Source organism: Oryzias melastigma, linkage group LG12, assembly GCF_002922805.2.
Source record: "Oryzias melastigma strain HK-1 linkage group LG12, ASM292280v2, whole genome shotgun sequence".
Lineage (NCBI taxonomy): Eukaryota > Metazoa > Chordata > Actinopteri > Beloniformes > Adrianichthyidae > Oryzias > Oryzias melastigma.
The window spans coordinates 17,146,563-17,170,595 of record NC_050523.1 but is presented as its reverse complement, the minus strand read 5'-3'; the positions used below and the strand labels follow the sequence as shown (position 1 = coordinate 17,170,595).

General features: G+C 38.4%; 1 protein-coding gene across 1 annotated transcript in view; it reads right to left on the bottom strand.

The window, feature by feature from the left end:
- Positions 1-24,033, bottom strand: part of LOC112163056 (poly [ADP-ribose] polymerase tankyrase-1) — an 86,905-nt gene that overhangs the window by 19,122 nt on the left and 43,750 nt on the right. The window contains exons 7-16 of the mRNA XM_024299167.2: positions 9,671-9,765; positions 6,757-6,823; positions 6,299-6,485; positions 4,647-4,768; positions 4,467-4,558; positions 3,981-4,059; positions 3,351-3,522; positions 2,510-2,589; positions 1,178-1,323; positions 892-1,057 (exon numbers count right to left, since the gene is read on the bottom strand). Of these exons, the coding sequence (XP_024154935.1) occupies positions 892-1,057; positions 1,178-1,323; positions 2,510-2,589; positions 3,351-3,522; positions 3,981-4,059; positions 4,467-4,558; positions 4,647-4,768; positions 6,299-6,485; positions 6,757-6,823; positions 9,671-9,765 (1,206 nt within the window). The remainder of the gene's footprint in view (positions 1-891; positions 1,058-1,177; positions 1,324-2,509; positions 2,590-3,350; positions 3,523-3,980; positions 4,060-4,466; positions 4,559-4,646; positions 4,769-6,298; positions 6,486-6,756; positions 6,824-9,670; positions 9,766-24,033) is intronic.

Here is a 24,033-nt window from a genome sequence, read left to right as displayed (position 1 = left end):
AACCCACTCAGCTGTGAATGTGGCACAATAAGCTGTTACATAACAAACATTTACAGCGTCTTTTTTTTCTAGAAACCTCTAATAGGGCTTCATATGCTGCCTTTGAAAGGGAATACTTGGTTTTTATTTGTAAATTTAACACAAAACTTATATTCATAGACAAGTCTAATAAAATTAGGAAATAAATCCTGACATGTTTAATGGCTTGTTTGACCCTTTATGTAGTTAATCAAAAGAATGAAACAGAATTTTAAAGTTGAATTTTGTGATTCTTCTGTCATTTTATTGCTATGAGGAAAAAGGCAAACAATAAACTAAAATGCTGTTTTGTGTGTTGTACGTCATCATGGTGATTGAGTTCCTCCCAGGCTGACCCAGATCAGCTGACTGGGTTACCCTGCACTTTGTAAGCAGTGGATTGGTTTTCAGCAGGAGGAAGGACTGAGAAAGTTTCACCTGGTTTAACTTGTAGCACACGTTCAATGTCTGCCTGTTTTTTAATTAGAGCCTGAAAACTATCTTACATACATGCATGGCTATGCATAAACATCAGAATTTTGAACGTGGAAGCCAGAAACTCGCATTTACGCGTTTAAAAATATTTTTCATTGGAAATGGCTGCTTGATGTTGCCGAAGGGGATGTGAAAGTAGCTTAAAACGTTTTTCCTGTTTTTCTCCGTTTTTTCCAGGTTATTTCAGCAAATCTGAGCTTGCTGGGTTTTGTTATTTTAGTTTGGGCGGTTAATTTTTGGCCTTTGGTTTTTGTTTTGTTTCACTAACAAAACAAAATTCCATTAACAGACAACTTTTCCTGTTTTTTTAATTCATCTTTTGTGCCCAAATTGTCACCTCCAGACTAGTTGGATGTAGGTAAAGTGCCATCCTCTAACCTTTAGCAGCAGCTTGCAGATCTCGTATTTTCCCTTTGCGGCGGCTTCGTGGAGCGGCGTGAACTTCCACAAATCTGCCACATTGACGGAAGCTCCATGTCGGACCAACAGCTCAGCCACCTCGTAGTGTCCGTATGAACAGGCGTTATGAAGGGGGACCAAACCACTGCAGTGGAGGAAGAAAACAAGATCTTCATTTTTACATAATTCAGTGCAAAAAATGAAAATGCAAGGAACAAAATAGTTTAACTTCAGTAGGGAAACAAATGTGAATCTGTGGCCTCACCCTTTATCTTTGGCATGAACGTCAGCCCCGTGGTGCAGCAGGTACTCCACCACAGACACTCTATTGTAGCCAGCAGCAAAGTGAAGAGGAGTGGAGTGCCGTCCCTCCAGGTCTCTGCAGTTTACATTCTGAGCAGTGCACAATGACTGCAATCACAAGAGAAGAAACTTTATTATAAAAATCTAACCAGAAGGCAAATCTGATATGTTTTTAGGAATAAAAATGACTGCAAAGATTATTCTATTTTAATTTGACAAACACAAGTGACAAGGCGAGATCATTTCTCTAAACATCACCTGCTAGAATGTGTCAACGCATCTCCCTTCAAACTGACAGAGACGTGATAAAACTTCCAGTTTTGAAGGCCCAGTCCGATGAAAATTGTGTTTTTAACATGTTCTTGGAACATTTTTCTGATGATGGAGGACTTGTATTAAGAAAATTAGGCTTAAAATAGCATTTCAGAGTATTACTTTATTCAAATTGTTGTGGAACAGATGAAAGAAATGCTGTTTGAAAAAGGTTAGTAGCTGTGACATAGCTCCCTGCTCCGCTCCATTCTGATGCATCCACTTGCAGACAAATACAGTAGATCTGCGTATGTCTTTGTTTTCCTCATCTGAGCTCTAATAATGTGAGGTTGGGGTGGTGAGGGGCTGTAAGCTAGAGTGTAAACAGATAGATGATGAGAAGTGGAGAGAGACTTACTCCACATCAACGATCCCGCCCCAAATACATAAGTGAATTTATAATGAACTACTGCTGTTCTGCAGATACTATACCCTAGAAAACGACAGTTTTTTTTTTTATTTTGCTTTAAAATATAAACATTATAAATAAAAGACCACTGGGAACAATGTTAAAATAGATCATTAGATGATCAGAGTGGGACTTTAATTGAAACAGAACAAGGACGTTGTTGATAACTGTGGATAAAACAGGCCTCAGCAATGGTTTCAAGAGATAAGGAGAAGAGAGGAAATTTAACTGAGTTCAAAAATGATTTGAGTGCAGAATCTGTGGACTGTGTTCAATGAACAGACACCAGCACTCCCCCAGCACCTCTCAAACATTTGCATTTCAGCTCCCTTAACTTTCACATATTTTTAAACAAAACCTTATTCTTTAACAGAACTTTTTAAAATCAGTTCTGCTCTGATTTTTACAATAGAAACCAACAAAAAAGCTATTAATTATGACTAACACAGTACATGTTTTAAATGGAAAAAGGATTGTATGAATCAATATTGTTTCTTGTACATGAAGATCAATTTGATTTGATTATTTTATTTTTTTTATTTAAAATTTAAATGTAAAAAGGAAGAGCATTACCTTGATAGTGTCCAGGTCTCCAGCTTTAGCGGCTTCCAGGAGTCTGTAGTCCACATCTGAGTTCCTCACAGGGACGCTCTCTGCAGAGCAGCAGAAACGCAGGAATCACACAATCAGGAGGACGCTCAACAAAACTACACTTGGAAGGAAACTGTTCCCTCTAAGAAAAATCCCTTTCTAATACCTAGTTGTCACCAGAGCAATTTTACCATCATTTTAGTGCTCTGCACAGAAACGTGGATCTTGGTCTAAAAATGTTGGGAAGGACATTTCTGATATCCACCAGGGACGATTTTGTCAAAATTGCACCATGGCAACAACTGGCGGAAAATAACAAATCACAATAGAAATAAAGAACAGTCAATTTATAACTTCTAAATAAATATTTTCACACTGGATCCAGACTGACAGCAGAAAAACATCTCTGAATAACCTTAATCTGTTTGCTTTTGGTCCACAGCTGATAGTGGTCAAGAAAAGATGATGTTTCATTTAGAAGCTTAAAAAGAATATTGTGGAGCTACATACAGTAAATTTAAGACTTGACCTCTGGTTTAACCACAGGAGAAACACAATTTAACTGATGAAAAACAAATCTTTAGTCTGAGCATTAAGCAGCAATGAACTGTGATGTGACGTCTCCTCTAAGCCAAGGAATTAGTTAACTCTGCCTCAAAATCTATTTACCCATCTGCACCATCACAGTGAACATATCAATATTGACCTTTACAAAACACTTCCAGTTAATCCCCCACCTCACAGCTGCTGCATAGCAACTAAACCTCAGCGAGCACACATGCACTCAGCACCCCACCTCCCACCATCATGTGGGACAGCGTACCATTGAGTATTTGCTGCACAGCTTCGTTTCCCATTTGAGCAGCCGTGAAGCCCTGCAGTGACACCAGAGAGGCGTCTGCCCCGTATCCTAGCAACAGCCTGCAGGTCTGAAGGTGGCCAGCTAGCGCCGCGCGATGCAGAGCCGTCTGACCCAGCGTGTCCAGGGCATTCACCTGCAAACACAAACAAGTTTGAGTGGCGTTTCGCTTGGACTCTAGGATTTGCCTGTTAGCTTCATTTACCATGAAGACCATTTTCTGTCTTATTAACATGGATTTTGCATAAATCACATCTTTGCATCATTTGCAGATTTAGGGTAGCAGCTTTAAACTATTGCACACCATTGATATTAAAAATTATGGACCCCCTACAAGGACAGTAAATAAAAAAACAAACAAACAAAAAAAAAAAACACGTAACTAGTGAGCACCGGTCACTATCTGGTGAGCACCAGTCACTATGTGGTAAGCATCAGTTACTATCTAGTGAGTAACGACAAAGTAAATTAATCTTAAATGACCTTTTTTTTAAAACATATATTTAATTTTTTTTATTTGCTTTAATTTTCTACATTTTCTATATCAGCTAAGATAAGATTTCTACCTAAAATTTTACAAAGAAACCCCCTAACCTTTGCCCCGTGTTTCTGTAGCACCTCCATGATGTCATTATGAGCCCGTTCAGCCGCCACATGCAGAGGAGTCATAAAACTGGGAAAAAAGCAGAGAAATATTGAAGTCCACAAATAATTATGTGTTCATCAGGCAGTACTAAAATTAAATAGCTTTTTAAATAAAATAAGCTCACGGATAGTAAAATATGGTAAATAGCTCTATTTAATCAATTGCGTTTTGATCCAATTATATTGGGAAAAAAATAATTTTCCTCCAGCCTTTCAAAAGCTTTGAGAATGTTTAAAAAAATGATGAACAAATTCGAATAATTACTCATTACTAGTGTCACAACCAAACAGCTCAGCTTTAAACTCCCATTAACACCTCCCATAGAACAAGAATCACAGTCAGGTTTTTACCGTTCGGTTATTTGAAAAATAAGTTTCCTCCTGAACTTTTACTTTTTATTGCTCATAAACAAGAGAGAAGAAAGAGTGACTTACTCCTTATTCTTCTCATTGACGTTGGCCCCTTTCCTCAGCAGCAGCTCTGTGACCTGTTTCCTCTTAGGGTGTGGTGATGCTACTGCACAGTGCTAATTAACATAGACACAGAAAACCATGTTAAATACTTTAAAAACACATCCAATAAAAATAAAGTAAGCAGACTGAGTTCAAACTGACCAGTGCAGTTTCATGTGTGTGAGGGTGTTTGAAGTTGATGATCTCCAGAGCCAGGGTCTTCTTGGCTTTGGCCATGTCAGCCTCCCGAGCTGCCTGGAGGAGCGAGTGGCCCTTAAACTCATCTAAACAAACCAAAAGAAAAATCTGCTTTAAAGAAGGAATAAACTAACAACAACAACAAAAAGCTTTTATGGATAACATTTTTAAATTTATAAATATTTACAAGTAGAGCTTTAATTACAATAATAGGATCGGTTATGATAAATCATATTTTGTTGGATGAAATGTGTTTGTAAAGAAACTCCACCTGATGTCAGATCTAAGCAAAAAAAAAAAGAAAGGCCTAAAGAAGAAGCATGCAACCCTGAAGCACAAAGAACAAAATTTTTCAAAATTTTGTGAGTTTTTTTTTTATCTACAAAAATTAAATTCTCTCTATTTTCCAACTTATGGTGTGACGTATTTGAAATGTGATCTCCTTCTTTCTCCAACCTCTGGGTCTGCTAATGCAATACTTGTGCAACAAGTGCTGCAAAGCCTCCATTCAGCCTTCAGAGGAGAGAAATCTCCCAGCAACCCAAAAAGAATTGATACCATCAAGGCTAATCAATACTGCAGTCCTTCATAATCTAGTCTCGAAAAGACTTGAGGAGCCATCACTTCTCTGGTCTGTCATTTGGCTCCCTTATCTGCACAGATTCATGGTGGCCATACGTTTTTTGTTTGTTTGTTTGTTTTTGCATTTTTACAAAATAAAGAAACATTTCACTTGTAATAACTATTGACTATTCAAAACGTTGCCCCCTTATAATAATATCAGGTCACTGTTTCTACAAACAGTGACCAAATGAATCCAAAACTGTTAACAAAAAAAATCTATAATATAATTTCATTTTCCATTACTCTATTAGAACTTGAATTCTTGCAGGAAATCTGAAGATTTCTTGACAAAACTCTCACTTTCAGGATTTGCTCAGCACTCGTGAACGCCTGACTTTATTCGATGAGACAGCTGCTGCTTTACCAGCACTCCCAAAACCTCTGAGGACAGGAGGTGCCAGGAGCAGGTCACCATCGCAGAGGAAAAACAGAGAAAGGGAACACAGCTGTGCAACGAGTAAATGGATAATAATAGATAAAGATGTAAAAAGTTGCTTTATATGTTCCATGCTGTAAAAGATGCTTAAAAACAAGAAGTACAAATAAAACAAACGGATTTCAAATATAATGTATTCTAAACTTGTCTGAAATTTTTTGTTTCAAATGTGATCTATTCAAAAAATTGTAGCATTTAAACAAAAAAAAACATTTTACATTTTAGTAATTGATGTTATCAGGTTAGAATGTAGGGATAAAAAATAGTATCTTTGTCTCACCTGATGATAAAAAAAAATTGATTTTCATCATTTTTATTAAGTAAGAAATTGTTTTAAAATGCCTTTTTCCTAACTTTTAAATAAAAACCTTTTTCTTTCCTATGCAGAAGATTTTTTTCTGGCTTCTGAAGCAGCTGTCGGGTTTTGACCATTTCAACAGTGGACAAAATGGAAAAATGAGCGATAATTGTTTTTGTTGCTGTTGTTCAACCTTTGAAGCAGGTTGACCTGCAGGTCATCAGGGGTCTGCTGTGGTTCTAGTGAACACAGACTCACATGTCAGCCTCTCCTTCAGCTCTGGAGTGGGGGCCATGTCCACGGAGCTTTTGCTGTGGCAGTTAAGCAGGGTCGGGTCAGCCCCGTGGCTTAACAGCAAAGAGCAGACTTCCACACGGTTTTTAGACGCTGCTTCATGCAGAGGAGTGAATTGCCACAGATCCATGGCATTCACACAAGCTCCATGCTGAAGAGGAGAGAAAAAAGGCAAAATAAATATATAAATGTAAGAAGAAAAAGAGGGAGAAATGTAGTAAATAAATGATTCAGAAGGGTCTTTTTTACTGAAATGACAAATAATCAGATTAAATAGAAGCATCAACCCTTTAAAATTCAATTCTAATACTAGGGTGTCAATAATTAGTCATGTAATGATTATTTTTGTCCAAAATTACAACAAATGTGTATATTGCTTGGACATTTCCTTGCATAAAAAATTCAATAGTGTGTATTTGTACCTTTAGAAGAAGTTCAGTGACTTCATAGTGTCCATAGGAACAAGCATTATGAAGAGGTACCAGCCCACTGAAACAGATGAAACACAAAACTGATCAGTATTAAAACCTAAATGATGACAAATACTCTACTCAAGTGTCTCTGTGTTCAAATCAGTTCAACACAACATCTGTCAAAGGTGCTGAGATGCTGCTGTACTGACAAAGAAAGAGATTTGGTCCAAAAAATATCATAAAGTTTGGATATAGACCATCAAACACCAAATATGAAATCAATCTAGACAGCACATCTTCATTTATAATTTTTTTGCTAATGAAGTAAAGTGGGGTTACAAGTGATTATTTCTTAGGTGTCATCTGCTAAGTATTTTTTTATCAGTCAAGATCAAGTTAAAATCAGATTTAATGTTATTTCCAATTGTAAGTTTGTAGCTAAAATATCATTGGAGTCTCGATGCAGTATTTTAAACATTCCTTTATATTCTTTGAGCTAATATATGAGTTTTGGAGTGTAAATGACAGTGTGCGTAATCTTTTTACACTAAAATACATTTTTGGTGAAAAATTATGTTTTAAAGAAAGAAAAGGTAGATATGGTTTTTGTACACAAATCTTAACAATCACATTTCATTGTATAAACAAAATAAATGAATGTGTATAAAAGTCAGCTCTATACACACATACAAAATAGCCATTTATCAGTACAAAAAGACATTATCAAAATAAAATAACTGCAATGTCTTCTAATTTTTCAAGAGGGTCCTAGCTGCAAACAAGATGGCGAGAAGCAGTACTTATACAATTTACCCTAAAACCAAAAGTGTTCAGAATTGTAGAAAAAACTTTATTTAAAGCTTAAACCGTCAACAATTGTAACTGTCAGGATCACAACTTAAAATAAAGCTTTTATTTTTATGGTATGAGGACTTCCAGTTTTGGGTGTTTATGTTTGCAGCAAGTCCTCTTGAATTTTTCTTGGTGATGACTATAATAGGTGTGTTTGAGATTCCCCAGCGCCTCGCCTGCATCGTCGGCGAGACTAAGCTGCTGCTGGAGGGGGCGGAGAAAGGCGCCTGAGATGAAGGTGAACGGCGAGACTGTACGAGAACAAGGAGTCGGGGGTTGTCCTCAACATTCGATTGAATGTTAATATGCCACTCCTCCTAGTATGATCTGTGATGTTATGTCTTTTATACTATTTGAACATCTTTCAGAGTAAAACACATAAGAAAAAATAGCCGTGGGATTCATTTCATGAGCACTGTCCCAAATAAACAGATACAATAGAAATTAATGTAAATTTTAAAGACAACAATAACAGATATAACCACAGATTATTTGAGATGTTGTTTATATGTTCATCAGGGATTCACTACCTTCCAAAAAGAGTAAAAAAACCCCACCGATTTCCTTCATTTAGCGCCAGTTATTTCACATCAAACTACAAGAACTTTCAGGACACTGTTTCTCACAATGCATTGTTTTGTAGTCCTGAAGGCAGCTTGAAGCCAGCGCAGTACCTATTTTCTGGCTGCGCTGGCTTAGGAAGGTGCCTTGAACCCGCCCTTTTCCCGCAATACTTTGTGACGGCGCACATTTGACGTCAGTGCAAGAAACTAACCAACGTGCACAGATCAGGCGATCTGCGCAGCGCCGGGTCCGCCTGCATGATCTCAAACACACCTAATACCAAAAGTATTGGCTTACCCATCCAAATGATCCGAATCAGGTGTCCTAATCACCTGGCAGCAGGTGTATAAAATCAAGTTCTCGGGCATCCGGACTGTTTTTACAAACATTTGAGAACGAATGTTCTGCTCTCAGGAGCTCAGAGATTTCATAGGATGCCAATATGCAACCAATCCAGTGGTGAAATATCCTTACTCCTAAATATTCCAGTCAACTGACACCAGGTGGTAGGCCACGTAAAATGACAGAGAAGGATCAGTGGACGATAAAGCACACACTGAAAAAGAGATCAAGGATTTTCTTTACAGTCAATTGATACAGAACTCCATGAAACTTCATGTGGTCTTCAGATTTGTCCAAGTACAGTGCGCAGAGAGCGTCATGCAATGAGTTTCCGTGGACAAGCAGCTGCATTCAAGACACACATTACCAACTGCAATCCAAAGCGTCAGATCCAGTGGTGTAAAGCACGCCACCACTGGACTCTAGAGCAGTGGAGACGCCTTCTCTGGAGTGATAAATCATGCTTTACCATCTGGAAATCTGATGGACGAGTCTGGGGTTTAGAGGTTGCCAGGAGGATAGTACATTTGAGACTACAGAGTGTGAAATTGGTGGAGGAGGAATGATGGTGTGACGCCCTTCAGTTCATAAATGAGTCAAGGCAGGTGAGCGAATACTTATGGTAACATTGTGTATCTCAATCATAGTTCAGTCACTTTGGACAAGCCGCTATAGCTTTAATATGCCACCAGATGTCCCTGTTTTTTTTTTTTTTTTAATTAAAGTAAAAAAAGTTTTGTATTATTTTCAGTTGCTTTAAAACCCAGGTATTTTATTTTATTTATTTTTATGATTTGCTAAGATTTTGATGAAATGCTTTTATTTTATAGAATTGCTGGGTCTCACTTTACTCTTCTTTTTATTTCTTAATTCTGTTTTCTTCTTCTCTGGTGTTATCTTCAACAATACTAATAGTTGCTACACTTCCTGTAGCAACTATGCTAACAGCTAGTCTTCTTGGATTTGCTGTGCTAAAAGTATAAAAAAAATCTATTTAACATGCGGTGCTGAACATCCACTTCTTATATTTGTAGACTCTCAGGATTGTTATCAACGGTATAATGGATCATAATGAAGATTTTTTTGCAGCTCTAAAGTGTGATAAAACCTGCGTTAAATGTACTCTCTTAACTTCTTAGAAGTCAGACAGCATAGGTGTACATACCCCTTGTCCTTGGCGTGAACATCTGCTCCGTGCTGCAACAACAGCTGCACTATTCTCACTCGGTTGTATCCTGCTGCCAGGTGCAATGGCGTGGACTGTGGAGACAAAAAAGCAATAAAATTGTGGCTTCTTTCATATAATTTTAGGCTTACAAAAACTGTGCTGTTAAAATGGACCTCACAACACGAGAATCTTGGGAATTTGAAGGATATGATTCTGCAGGGCTTTCTATCTCCATTCAACCGCAGTAAACGTAAGGAATAACAGTAATTTTTATGTTGAGGCTGATGAGAAGCTGCACTTATGAATAAATTAAGATTGGAATCAGATAAGATCATTTCTGCTCATCATGCAACATCTCTCAGCCCTCCAATCTTGAGCAACTCCATGATTGGATGAGAAATCCTTTTAAGCAGCTGCAAGATTGCTTCCATTGTTCAGCAAAAATTAACTTCTTTTAGACAATTAAGATGGAAACAAACTGCAGCATCCTGAAGGAAGGCAAAGACATTTTAAAAGTTATAAACTTAAAAACACTAATGGAGCTAGATGTAATAGTTCCCAAAATAGTTTGTTCCTGTAATTATAGAAAAACATTTTTGAGAAATAGAACAGAATCAGATTGAATAAAAACTAGTGGGTCCCAAAAAGTTGCAAGAAAATGTAGACAACTCAAAATGATGAATTTAACTTCAAATTGTATGTACTAACTGAATTGCCAGTTGTTGCGTTATTAGTTCCTGCAGCAATTTATTATAATCTATTATTTTTCTAACAGTTTTTCTGATGAAAAAATATTTAAAATGTAGCAAAATTAGAAATTTTGAAAAAAACCCCTCAAATGTTGAGAACATTTCATTTATTCAGAGAACTGTTGATACAACAAGAAGACTGTCATTGCAGCTTGTTTTTTATAACCATCATGAACTATGAACTTAATAGTGTTTTATGTGAAGCAGATTCCTGGAGCACGAGTAAGAGGAGCTTCATTTGGGGTTGTATGCTGGCATAAGCACTGAAAGGGGACAGGGCCTCCCTCCAGTTTATGTATGACCACCACACAATTTTATGCTCCACAAGAGAAAAGAGAGGCCTGGATGTCTGCAGGCCACCGGCACTGACAGGGCAGTGATGCAAAAATGCTTAGAGAAGAAAACTGCTGCTTGTGTCATCAGCATTTGGACGTTCAGGTGATGTGACTGTTCCGCAGTGAGCGATTTACCAACAAACAACATTGACTTTGATTTCATAACCCTGAGGAGAATATCAGTTTATGCTGAGAGGTGGATTACAGCATGCCAGTTTTGGAAATAAAGTCAATAGATTTAGTAGCTTAATAAATGCTAGCGTATTTGTAAAACAGATGATTTTCTTAGTCAATTCAGTCCAGAATCACAAGACTTGACTTGACCCATGCTTCAATTAATTTTTAAAAATTTGTTTTCATCAAAATTGGAACATAACTAGTGTGTTTAACTGAACAAAGGTGGAAATTGGATGGTTAAGTTTTCTACTGGAAATAGTCCGTGATTGGTGGTTTTTGGGCCAAAGTGCTTGAAAACAGAGCTGTTCAAATATCGCACATCAAACAATCATTTGAGTATTTGATAATCTGTGTAAACCCCAGATAACTAACACGGTTTACACAATTTTGAGCCAATCATAACTGGTTGAGTGTTTATTGTGTGATCGAGTGCCAACCGCTAAAATAAAAACAAATAGGGTGGGTTTTAAGTCCCCCATTTCCATCAGCGTAGCGTTGATCCTTTACATTCCTTTGACCTCATAGACCAGTTATAGTAAAAATAGGGTTTTTAACATGTTCTTGTGGCATTTTCTTGTGATAGAAGACATATAATAATGTAATTAATATTAAAATTGGATTTCTGAGAATTTCTTCACTAAAACTGTTTAAAAAAGCTTGTAGTTGTTATGTAGAAATTACAATCAAAGTTCCTTGCTGGCTCCATTCTGATGCATCCACTTGCAGACCAGTAGATCTATGTACATCTTTGTTTTCCTCCTCTGAGTTGGCATCTGGATCGAAACTATAAGGCTGGAGAAACAAACGTGATAGGAAATGAGAGGTCTCACTCTGCGCCAACAGTCCTGCTTACAACTCAGAGGTGAATTTCTAATGAACTAATGTTGCTCTGCATAAACGACAGGGTTTTCTTCATTTTGGCTAAAAATGTTATAATCATAATTAAAAAAACACTGGGAATGCTTTTAAAATAGATCAAAAGATGACTGGGGAGGGACTTTAATAAACTGAATTAAACACCCATAATTCAACATTACTTAATTTTATTCCACTAATTCATGAAGAATTCACATTATATGAAAAGTAAAAGATTTCACATGGGTCAAAGTGACCCCAGGACAAACTGAGTCATATTCTTATATTTAGGAAAAACTCAATCCAAAGGTAATTTTATCCAACAATGCAGATACAATGCATTTGCTCCCATCCTTCATTCATTTCATCCATATCCTGGTGACAGCCTTTTAGTCAGTAAAGAGAAAAAAAAGCCACAGATCACCTTTGGAGGTTTCTGCTGCTCACTCAGGAGTTTGAGTCGCAGCAGCAGCGAGGCAGAGCTGCAGGGACAGATGGTACATTCATATTTACTGAATGTGACAGCAACATTTGGGAGAAGCAGGACTGCAGTTTGTCATCCACCTCATCACAAATGCAGCCTTCTCCTGGGTGTCTGTGTGCTTGTAATGCAAATTGTTGTGGATGTAAATAAACACAAAAAAAAGACCTGCGTTCAGAAAGCATTAATCAGTTTAATGGCACACTCTGAAACCTTCAGTCAAGCTAAACCCACCAATATACGTTCTGTTGCGTCACCACAATGCCGGTTGGCAGGGTCACACCGGGTAGCCTTTAGCCCCACCCACCCAATCTGCCAGCACCGTGTGAAGAGCGGGTACATGAGACGACCCTTGGCCACAGAAACCGACATGGACCCAACAGACAGAGCATGAAATCCTCCACACAGACGCATATTTAGTAGTAAAGTTATATAAAAAAAAGGCGCTCCATTAGAAAAGTCTTTCCTCTCTGTACACTGTTCATCCATCTTTTTACCACTGCAGCCGCTTCTCCATAGTGCTCTGAATTCACAAAGATATTACATTCAGAATGCAGAGGAGAAATAACCCTCTCAATTAGACAAACGTGAATGGAGTTCTTCACATGAAAGTTCTTGAAAACAAACTCTGACAAACCAAATCTATTAATTTTGAAATCAATATTTCTGAATCAAGATTAACCAACAAATGGAACGTTTCCACCATGGTTTCTTTCTACTTGGTTTTTACTCTAAGCGGCTCAAGTAATTATGGTTCTTTGTGTCCACATTTATATAAACCCAGAAATTATGTGGCTGCTAACACTGGGGAAGAAGGATCAGATTAGGCAGTTTGTACAATTACCTAAAATGACTGATGGAGAAAAAAAAAAAAAAAAAAAAAAAAAAAAAAAAATCGGTCTTACGCAAGTGACTCATGCATTAAAAACTATTGGAAATGTGTGCTCTGAAGCATTCGGTGAAAACCTGCGACATCTTCTGCTGGATTTCTACAGGTACTTAGTAGCTTGTATCAAAGATAATACAGCAGTTTTTTGTCATGTATTGTTAATTTTAGAAAAAGGGAGGATTACCTGGATTACACCTCATTTGAAATCTAACACATCATAAAATAGATATAATTTTGAAAATGGTTTGTTTTCTTAGTTAAGTTATATTTTATTGTTTTTTGATCTGTTATGGCTGAAGCTGTAATTCTGTTTACTGTACTTTCGATTAACATTTTAAATCTCTTTTTCAAAATATTTTCTGTTAGAGAGGCAGGTTTTCTGTCTCATTTTCGCCTGCCATCTTTGTTTGCAGATCTGTGCCTGATTTGTCCAGAGCATCTGATTGGGCGAGGATCTCCAGGGAAGCCCCCCACCCCCCACCTTACAACAGCTGGCAACAACAGAGCTTTGGTCCTTGCAAAATTTGATTATTGTGTAAATAAGTGCTTTTTTCTGTATATAAATCCCAGATTACTTTCATTCCTGGGTTCTTTGAGAGAGTTTTTGAGTTGTTTCTAATTTGTTTCTAATCTAATTTGTTTTTCTTTCCTTTATGCTACTCCCTTTTACAATCCCCTAGAATGGGGTGAAATAAACATTGGGGGGTCGTCCGGGATTTGAACAGGACATTAAGGCTTTTTGGGACACATTCCCTCTGAGTAAAGACTACTGTATTTTTCAATGCAATCAGCTGACACGCTGAAGAACAACAAAACAAACGTCTCCTGAGCTTTAATCATCTAAAAGCTTTTCTGTGAACTGGCTGGTTCAAATGGAGAAGAGGGTGGAAGGAGGGGGGAGGATTACAAGAAGCCGGAGAGAAGAGAGTTTTCAATCAAATTCAGACCAAGATGGAGAAGAATTTCTGACTTTTTCTTGTTCCTCTGTTTCCATTTTGTCAGCAAAAAATGTGTTTTCATTGCTGGCTGATAGAAAACTAAAAGCAGAAGCATGGACACTGACGGAGAGAATCTGTTTCTGTGTAGAAAAAAGAGTGACAAGAAAACAACATCATTTTGATCCTTCACGCAAACCATACCAAAGCATGTTTCCTCTCCTGCTGCGCTGCTTCCTTCTTCGTTTCCATTTTACCTCAACCGTCTCTACATTCGCCTCTATCTTCCCTCTTTACGAGCCTGTCAAGCTGTTCCCATGACAACGGTGACCGTTTGCTGTCAGCAGTTGCCATAGCAATGACAAATGATCTATTGAGGAAGGGTGGGTGGATTTGGACCGTTTTGTCTTGCGTCGTTTGGAAGTGCGTGTGCAGCCCGATGCTCTTCCATAACTGTGCTCTTCAAGAGGGGATACACTCCCACTTTTGTGCCAGTGTGCGTTTGTGTGTCCTTGTGTGTGTAGGATGGAGCGAGTGAGAGAACAGGGCATGTTAGCATAATAACAACTCTAAGGACTTTGTGTAATAAATTATTACTGAAATTGATTAAACTTCATCTGCTTTGCTCCTCAGGTAAAGGCTGCGGATGAGAAGGTGGATGCAGTGAAAAGGGATGGATCCTCCGATTTGCAAATGCATAAAAAAATGTCTGAGGTATTCCTCTGACTGACACACAAAGACGCACAATCACACTCTTTTAAAGCTGCTGACAGCTCTGCCCAGGCAGCAGCTTGGAAGATAAATAACCCACAGCAAGAGCTCTCATCTGGTGCTTTTGTATCCACAGTCACACACATGCAAACACACACATGTATATCTAAGCCATCACCTGTCTATCTGTTCCACCTCCAAGCAGTAGATGCTGACTTTTTTGAGCGGAGATCCAGGCAAAGTTTAAATCTCTACGAAACTTTCGAAAAACCCTCCTAGAAAGGACAAAAAACGTCCTTCTTACTTTTCATCAAAGACTGACACATAGTCATAGATGCTTCAAGTTTTTCCATTTTCAAGTTCTTTTAACATCAAAAACAAAATAAAGAACTAGCATGGTCTAACCAATTCTACTCAGTTCTGTCTTGTCTGCATGTGGACATGGGTTGAAAATGATTTTATTTTACCTGTTGTATTATTTATTTTACTATTATTTCTATTATTATTATTTAAATAGTATTTCCCATTATTCTGCTTTGACAGACAGGACATCCATCCTTTTAAGTGTAAGGTACAGACAATGAGAAAATGTAAATCTTAACAGGAAGTACATTTTTCCTCTGTAACAAAACAAAAATACAAATTAGGCAAGTTTCAACAATATATCTAAATATAAAAAAATATAAGAGGTGGTGACAACCCAGTTTGTAGTCAACGCAGACTGATATGTTTTTTTTTTTTTTTAAATTAAGGCTTTTCTGAGAAATAAAAAAAAAATCAAACCAGGCAGTCTAAGAGTGTTGCTCTGCTGCTTTGAATGGCTCTTGGATCAAATTGCACACACTAATACAAAGGAATGAAATTGCCCCTATGAGCTCCTGCTTGCTCACTTGGTCATTCCAAACCAAAGTAAACAAGTGGCATGAGAAAGCCATTACAGCTGCTAGTCTTTCAGTGGAGCATGAACCTTTACATCAGAAAAACTTCTAAAGTTGGGAGACGTTAAAATGAACTATACAGTTTAGTTTTGGTCTTTAATAGTAAACATGACTCCTAATGCAAATCAATGATACAAAATAAACTATATCCTGAAAATACCAAAATAAAGTCCTAAAGTGCAAACGGTTTTGTAAAAAGCATTAAACCTAAAAAGGTGCTCTGCATGCATCGGAGATGGCAAACTCCAAACAAGAATTCTCAAAAAAAACCCTTCTGATTCATAAAGGCAAGAAAATTGATTTGTAAGTATTTCAGATAATGACTCTGAGATTTTTCAGATTTTTGGGTGGTATTTTCCATCTATGAATTGTGGGCGGATGCTTCAAGTAAATAAATATTAGAATTACATTCAAAATTTTGCAGAAAAAAGACTGTAAGCTTGCTGTGTTTTGTTGAAACTGTCACTCACTGGTGGTCTGTGCTGTCCAGGTTAAATACAGACAGAGAATGAATGAGCCTCATTAAAACCTGGAGGGCAGCAGAGACGACAGGAACACCTTGACAGCTCATTGTACATTCATGACAGTAGATGCACAGACATGCGCGCATCCTGCAGCATACATGTTTACACACACTATACACAGAAAACGATGAAACTGGGTAATCATTTGTTAAAAATGTTGTATTATGGGAATATTTTAACAAATACATGAAGGAAATTTTTATTTTAAATCTGCACTTTAAAGGCATGGATAAAAACTGCATGATTCTTGCAATCCAGGAAGTTATTTTCTCCTAATAAACCAGTTTTTAGCTACTTTGTTCTAAAATATCTTGTACAATGTCATATGTATTGTCCCCTAAATTCATAGTTTAAGTATTCTATAAATTATAAGTGAAATTAACATGGTGCTGTGCAGAAAAAAAATTCAGAACACAGCAAAGTGAGCAGACATCAAAGAAAATTAAAATCATCCTAAAATCCCAATATATGTTATAAAATTACTTAAAATGGTTATAAAATAACTTATTTCAACTATAAAAAAAATAATATTGACACTTTTCTGAAAAAGATTGGTGCTTACTAATGGTATGTTTGGAGGTTCTAAATCTGCACAAACAAAGAACTTCCTAAAAGTCAAAATAAACTGAAAATACAACCAAATACAAACATTCAAGTCTATTATTTAAACAAAAATGATTCATGTGAAAAGAACTCAAGAGCATGGGATTGTAATTTGAAACATTTTACACAGAGCTCTTTCGAATTCCCTAAAGCATTACAGGACTTGTGTGAAAAATCCATCAGAGCTCTTCATCAAAGGCGTGCAACCACTCGGATTATCAAGTCTAAACTGTGCTGCCGCTCAAAGTTGACTTCTGCTTGTTGCCACTAGACAGTGATGGTAAACACGGTCTGCCAGCATGGTGCTCTCAGCAGGAAAAGCTCACATAATTAAAAATGTAACAAGACTTCAGTGGAAGGCCTTTTTTCCCTCTCTCCCTGTGAATCTCCATCCTGCTCTTCGGTTGTCTGCAGCTTTGATTCTTGTGCCAACAAGGACAACCGTGAGTGACTATCTGATGGTTTTCAAAAACTCACAAGAACCCAGCAAAAACACAAAAACCATGATAATAAAAGGTCACCACAAGCTGCGGATGGAAAACTAAAGACATTTCTATAGTAAACAGAAACAGGAAAAATGGAAGTGTTTGTGTGTGCATGAGGGAGGGGGGAATGAACAGAGGAAGCTTGATCCAATTCTTCACTCTGCGATGTTAAATATCATCCACACTGATAGGCCCTTCCCCCATTGTGGGGGTTCACAGACACAAATGCAGGAGGTCATCACATCCGTCAGTTTAACAAAAACAAGGAGATCAGAAATGAACTATAACTGGTAAAAGCAGATCACTAAACATTAAGGGAGTAACGATTAATCGGTTTATCCAACCAGATCAATGTGTCGAAGACCGTTAACGGCCTTGTGCGGTCAAAATCGTGATTTTTCTTAAACTGCAATAAAACATTAGTATTTATGTCACAAATGAACCCCCGTATAATTATTTTGTCACCCGCGGCCCCGTGCGCTCTCTTCAAGCGTTCAAAGATAGCGCGGTCGCTTAGATTTTGGGCAGCCAACCGATAAGTAGGTCATAGGTCGTGTGACGTCAGTACAGGAACATACAGCTAGATCCGCTAGTGTTGTGATGACTTTCTGGGCATGGAATTACTTAACATAATAGAATTTGGACTGCCGTGGATTTGGGGATTCGAACGGGATAATGGTGAATAGGTGTGTGGTGTTTGGGTGCAGTAATGTGCCGAAGAAGGGGGTCTCCCTTTACGAATTTCCTGTTTCAATAAAGGAGAGGGGCGCTCCACGGTCAGGGGGAGGCTTTGAGCCCTCCACCGCCCTCCGGAGGAGGAACGCGGGGGGGGCTGGGGAACGCTCCACGGCAGCCGCGGCGCCTTTCCTTTTCCGGTAATGATCCTTCCGCAGGTTCACCTACGGAAACCTTGTCACGACTTTTAATTCCTCTAAATAGTCAAGTTTGATCGTCTTCTCGGCGCCATCGCTGTATGAGCTTTCACCATCGTCATCCGAAGCCCCTGTATCCTCAGATGAGGAAACCTCCAGTTCAAACTGATAGGGCTGTACACCCTCCAAGCCCTGTGTCGTTAAAATTTCCGTGTTTGATGAAGGGTCATCACCTTCGTCCAAAGAAATATCCGCTAAATCGTGGTCTACATCGCTTCTCAAACCGTCCGCCATTGTTGTTTACACTCTGGGATCCCTGAGGTGACGTCACGCGCAGCCCCCGCCCATCACCACCTATCACCCAAATTTAAAGCTGTGCACGACCATAAAATGATCAATAAAATCATTTTAAGTGAATATTTTTATCAGATTCGTTTTCCAAGTTCCATTAGCTTTCTAAATTAAAAAAAAATTATAGCCACTGCACGAGGCCTTTAAACAAATGAATAAAATGAAATGAATTGTTCTACAATTGGAAAATATAATCTGGATTGAAGGAAAAAAATGGTTGTGTCTGTACAGGGTTGAGCCGTTCGAAGGCCTTTTGGGTTGTCAGGGTCCGTAGAGGTTTATTGAGAGGAAGAAAAAGAAAAATCCATGAGACACACCTGAATTTCACCTACTTCATCCTTACTTTACCTCTGTATGTTGTAAAAGTGTTTGCCACAACCTGTCACCCGCAGCATGCCCATAGAAAAAAAAATGTACACAAAAATTTTCACTATGGGATCACAAAGTGATCTACAATTTTAATATTTTGTGTACAGCTTTGCTCATTTTTCATCTGCGAGTACTCTTTTCGCTTCTGGCCAGGATGCCTTGAAGCTCCAGCAGGCCAATTCAAAAGAATGGATGAGCTCATTATAAAGGATTGCAGAGGTGTGATAATGGCTTAATGATCTGAATGAGACACCCTTTGAAGCAGAGCAACATCTACAGCAGGAAATCAGTAATTGATGAAGCCCTATCCTGTCTCAATACTTGGGGCATCATCTGTGTCCTTCTTGTTTGCTCTACTTTTCATTGTTTATTTTTTTTGTTTTGTTTTTGCTTATATGTAGAGCCTTTGGACAACGTTGTGGTTGTGTGTTTGTATTTGCTCGTATGTGCAGCAGAAGAGGGAGAATGAAGAGATGGAGAGTCAGGAGAGAAGGGGTTAATGGCTCATTTCATTTTAAGAGAGGCATAGATATAATCCATCATTAGAAGCTCTCCGTTTTGTCTGATTAATGCTGATGCCTCTATGGGTCTTTAAGAATGTGTGTGCGTGTGAGGGGTGTATTTGATTTGAATGATTTGTCTTTAAGGCTGTGTGTCCTCATTTCACCAAACGTGTGCTATGTTCAGAACTGGCATGTGATGCACGTTCAATAAACATGCAGTTAGCATCTTGTTTTCACACTGGACTGTCACTACCCCATACTAGCGCATGTCTGCCACTTTCAGCTGAAAGTTGTTTGGTGCAAAATGTTGAAGCGGTATAAACCTTGTGAATCTAGCTCCAGGCTTTTTCTTTCAGGGGCTCTATTCTGATATAAGAAAGACTTTGTGACATATAATTCCAACCAGGGACAAACTGCAATTATGAAGTTCTCTTGCATGATCAATTTTCAAACGGTTCCACTTTTGTGAACTGGAATGGACTCCATCCATATGTCTCTACCAAATATGAGTCCCTGACTGGTCAAAGTTCGACCTGGTTTACCTTTCAACTTGCTAACGCCATATGAACATGAGAGTTATGAAAGCAGAAGCCCCCCAAAAAACATATTTACATAAACTTTTCATTAAAAGTGGTTGCTTGAAGATGCGTCGCCAAGGGCAGTATGAACGTAGCTTTAGTTAAAAAGAAGAAGGTGCTCTACACTGGTCTCTAATTGAATATTTTTCAAGAGTGTCACAGTGTTTGCACAATAATTCCAACTCTCAACGTTTCATGTCTCCATGAAAACATTTCTGGATGTTTTTCCCCACTCCCTCGGCATCGGCTCAGAGCAGATGCCGTGTAGCAGCATCTGCAGGCGGCACTGCAGTCTATGCGAGAAGTAATTTTCCAGCTAAAACCAAACTGGCAGGAAAATATATTATGAGCACTCTGCGTGATTGCTCTCAGTGTGAACAATTAAAGAGTGGCACAAACGAAGACTGAGCTGGGAAGGTATTCTTGGCATGTGTCAGAGCATGATTTTAAGCTTCCAGGAAGGACTGCATTCATTTACAGGTGATGAGATGGACTTTCAGCAGTCGTGAATGTTTTCCTTGTGCGTGTTTTATTAGTATTTTCAGATATGTGGCATCCACTCAGACTCTCAGATTCCAGACAGACCACCTGCACAGAGAACAGCATGAAGATGCTCTCACACAAATGACAGTGGAAGTGATAAGATGATGGAGGCTTCAGCTGAGTGCCATCAGCAACACTCAAGTACCCACAATTAGAGAAAAAACCTTGTGCAACCTTCAGTGAAATTTATGACAGCTCTAAAGGAAGAAGGGCAATGTGATGCCTTACATTCTGCGGCTGTCCTCTTCGTTTGATTGCAACTTATACAGAGCTGACCATTTACACTGTTAATAAATTCTGTATATAAAATAAGAAAAAAATGACAGATTAACACAGTGTTGAATTCCCCAACCACTGTATAGACAGCTTTTGGCCATAGCCATTTTTTCAGTGTACAAATCTACAATTTCAAACTCCAGTGGCCTCGAAATTTCCCAGAACTCTCTGCAAAAAAAACAGTGTGCATCGATGCTCACTAGAATGGCGAATATAGACCACAATGCATTGTGTCTGAACTATAAAAAAAAGAAAATGTATGTTTTTTTTTTATCATTCATTTTTTCATCATCAGAACACAGTGGATTCAAAAATAATCTTTGTAAAAAGTTTTTATTTAATAGGTTTTTACTTTGGGAAATTGGTAATGTCATATTTGGAGCATGGCTTTTGAATTTCTGTTAAAATACAGGGCACTAGATAGTTCCACATTATATATAGTTTTTCGGTAGTTAGGGAAAGAATTTGGACTCATCCTAAGAGGTATATTTTCCTCTAAAGCTTCCTTGACTCTAGCTTGGATTTTTTTGGCGAGTTTTACTTTAGAATAAAACCTTTGTGATAACTAAGCAGCTCTTCTGTACTGAGAAGAACAAGCCCAAGGGGCAACCAAAGGAACTCAGAAGAGACTAAGACTGTTTGGACAATTATTGCTGCTGAGTGGAGCTTCTTTTTTTCTTTTTTTGCTCATCTCTTAAGGAAAAACAGTTCTGTGGCAATTTGTATTTCTGTCAGGTTTAAAAACAGAGCTGCGGGGGACTACAGGGACTACTTTGACTAAAGCTAGAAAATAGAAAACTGGATAGTATTCTGTTTTTCCTTCCAGTCATTCATTCAAGGGACTAATCAGTCATAAGCCAGACGGGGCTGCTGAAGCTCAGCGGTGCTGAACCCTGGGCTCGCGGCTTCCTGCAGACACATGTGGGACTGCTGGAGTCGCAGAATAATAATACAGATCTTCTCTCGGCACAACAGTGTACTTTGAGGTAAACCTGGCGTTTCATTTAGCACATGTGGCATTACCTCAAGCCCCCAAGGCTCATCTCTGCATTCCCACAGCACAGGTCTATGATGGCAGCACCGTAATGAGATTGCCTGTCATTCTTTACATGGCTTCTAAGCTGACATGGACTGATTCAGAGACTGGCTCTCATCCGTCTGATTAGGAAGGATGACATGCTGATGTGATTTCCTTAAATTTATGTCCTTCAATAATAGGAAAAATCCAATTAGAGCCAACTGAGTGACCACCTCAATGTAAAAATATTCAATGAGAATCAGTTTGGCAGTTTGATTATTTTTTGGAAAACAATTTTTTGTAACTGTGCAAAGTCTGCTTTAAGAAGCTCCATCTCTTTTTGCTATTAACAGAAAAAAGAAATTATCTGGTAATCCTCCAGGGATCCTAAATTAGTAATTTGATCAAAAACTAAGAGCTGGTTGGCTACTTTTTTGTAGAATAAATATAAATTAGAACTTTACTCTGTAGTTTCTAATGTGGACAGTGGAAAAATGTGTTTTTTTTTACATTTTAAGATTAGCTTTATATTATATATATATATATATATATATATATATATATATATATATATATATATATCTTACGTTTGAAATTCTAGATCTTTCAGTGTTATCACCTGTGATCAACTGGGCCACAAATTTTTTAGTCTGTGGATGAAATGCAGGTTAAGAATTACAAGTGTATTGAAAAACCAAAAGCGTATGTTTTTTTCTATACTTTTTAGTAGTGTAAAGTGAGCTCAGCTGCTATGTAGAAATAGGAACCATCAGTGTAAACAATATACTGTTGACAGTAGTTTCTGGGTCAAACTCGTCTTTCCTTCTGATCAAACTCAAATATTTTATTCTGAAAATTGACTGAATGGTTTGTATCACTGCAGGTTCAGACTTCCAGCAGACCGGATCAGCTGTTTTCTTGCTAAAGAGGTTTGCTTTCAAATAAACTATTTTTAGCTGAATAGAACAGAGCCTGCATCAGGAAAATGCTGCAGGGCAACTGAAGGAATGACTCTGTTTATTGTGCCAGCGATCGGTTTCCCACCGCTGTCGCAGCGGAGCGTGATAGAGGTGTGGACCCTGGTGTTTCTCGGGGGTCACTGGGCTCGCCGCAGTCTAATTGAGACTGGATTTAAGGAGCTACTGAGGCCTGAGTGAAATGTTAAACTCTCATCTCCGGCTTGCATGACTCCCGTGTCAACCGCCTTGTTACAAATGTGCTTTAATTTTACATGATCTGTAAGAACGAATCCTCTGACAAATATAATTAAAACATAATCTTCATCCTCAGTCAGACATTAGGCATGAAACATAAAAACTTTCCCAGGCCTGACTGGCACTAATGACAGAACAGGCCAGAAATCCCGCCCAACTCTGACTAGGAGATCAAAGAAGGTAGCAGCTGTTTAAAAAGGTCAGTGAAGGGTTGAATCAGTTAAAACTTTGGTCACAAGCATGCGTACGGGAATTTGACCCGTACGGGTGCAGCACGTTCTTGAGTTTGTATGAGTACATGGAGTGTCGTAGAGAGGAGCGGCCACTTCTTAAAGGGCAACCAAAGACTAAATCAACTTTTTTGTCTTTTCATCTCTATAAATGGGGCTTTAAAAGTACCTTCCTTGCCACATTTTTGAGAATAAAAAATAATTCCTGAAATTATAGTCCAAAACCGTCTGTGTGCTGCCCCTTACAACTTGAAACGAGGTGTTTCAGTTGAATTTTGTGATTGGTCAACTGGTGTACATCCCACATTATTTCAGAAGTTTTATATCAGGGGTATTCAAATCCAGGCCTCGAGGGCCGGTGTCCTACATGTTTTCCAACCAACCTTCCATTGAAGCTCCTTATTGGCTAAACATACCTGATCCTGGAAATTAGCAGCCAATAAGGAGCTTCAATGGAAGGTTGGTTGGAAAACATGTAGGACACCGGCCCTCGAGGCCTGGATTTGAATACCACTGTTTTATATCATCATGCTCTGCAGCTCCAGTATAAAAGCCCCGCCCATTTTTGATTGTCGTAGGCGTTTTGCCTTTGGTTGTCAAATATCTACTGGCTTGCACAACTTTGCATCACTTTTCTTTGTATCACTCTCCATATTGAAGATGCAGCATGACTACATTTCCTCGAGATAACCTCACCGTCAATCACAGATCTACCCCCCCCCCC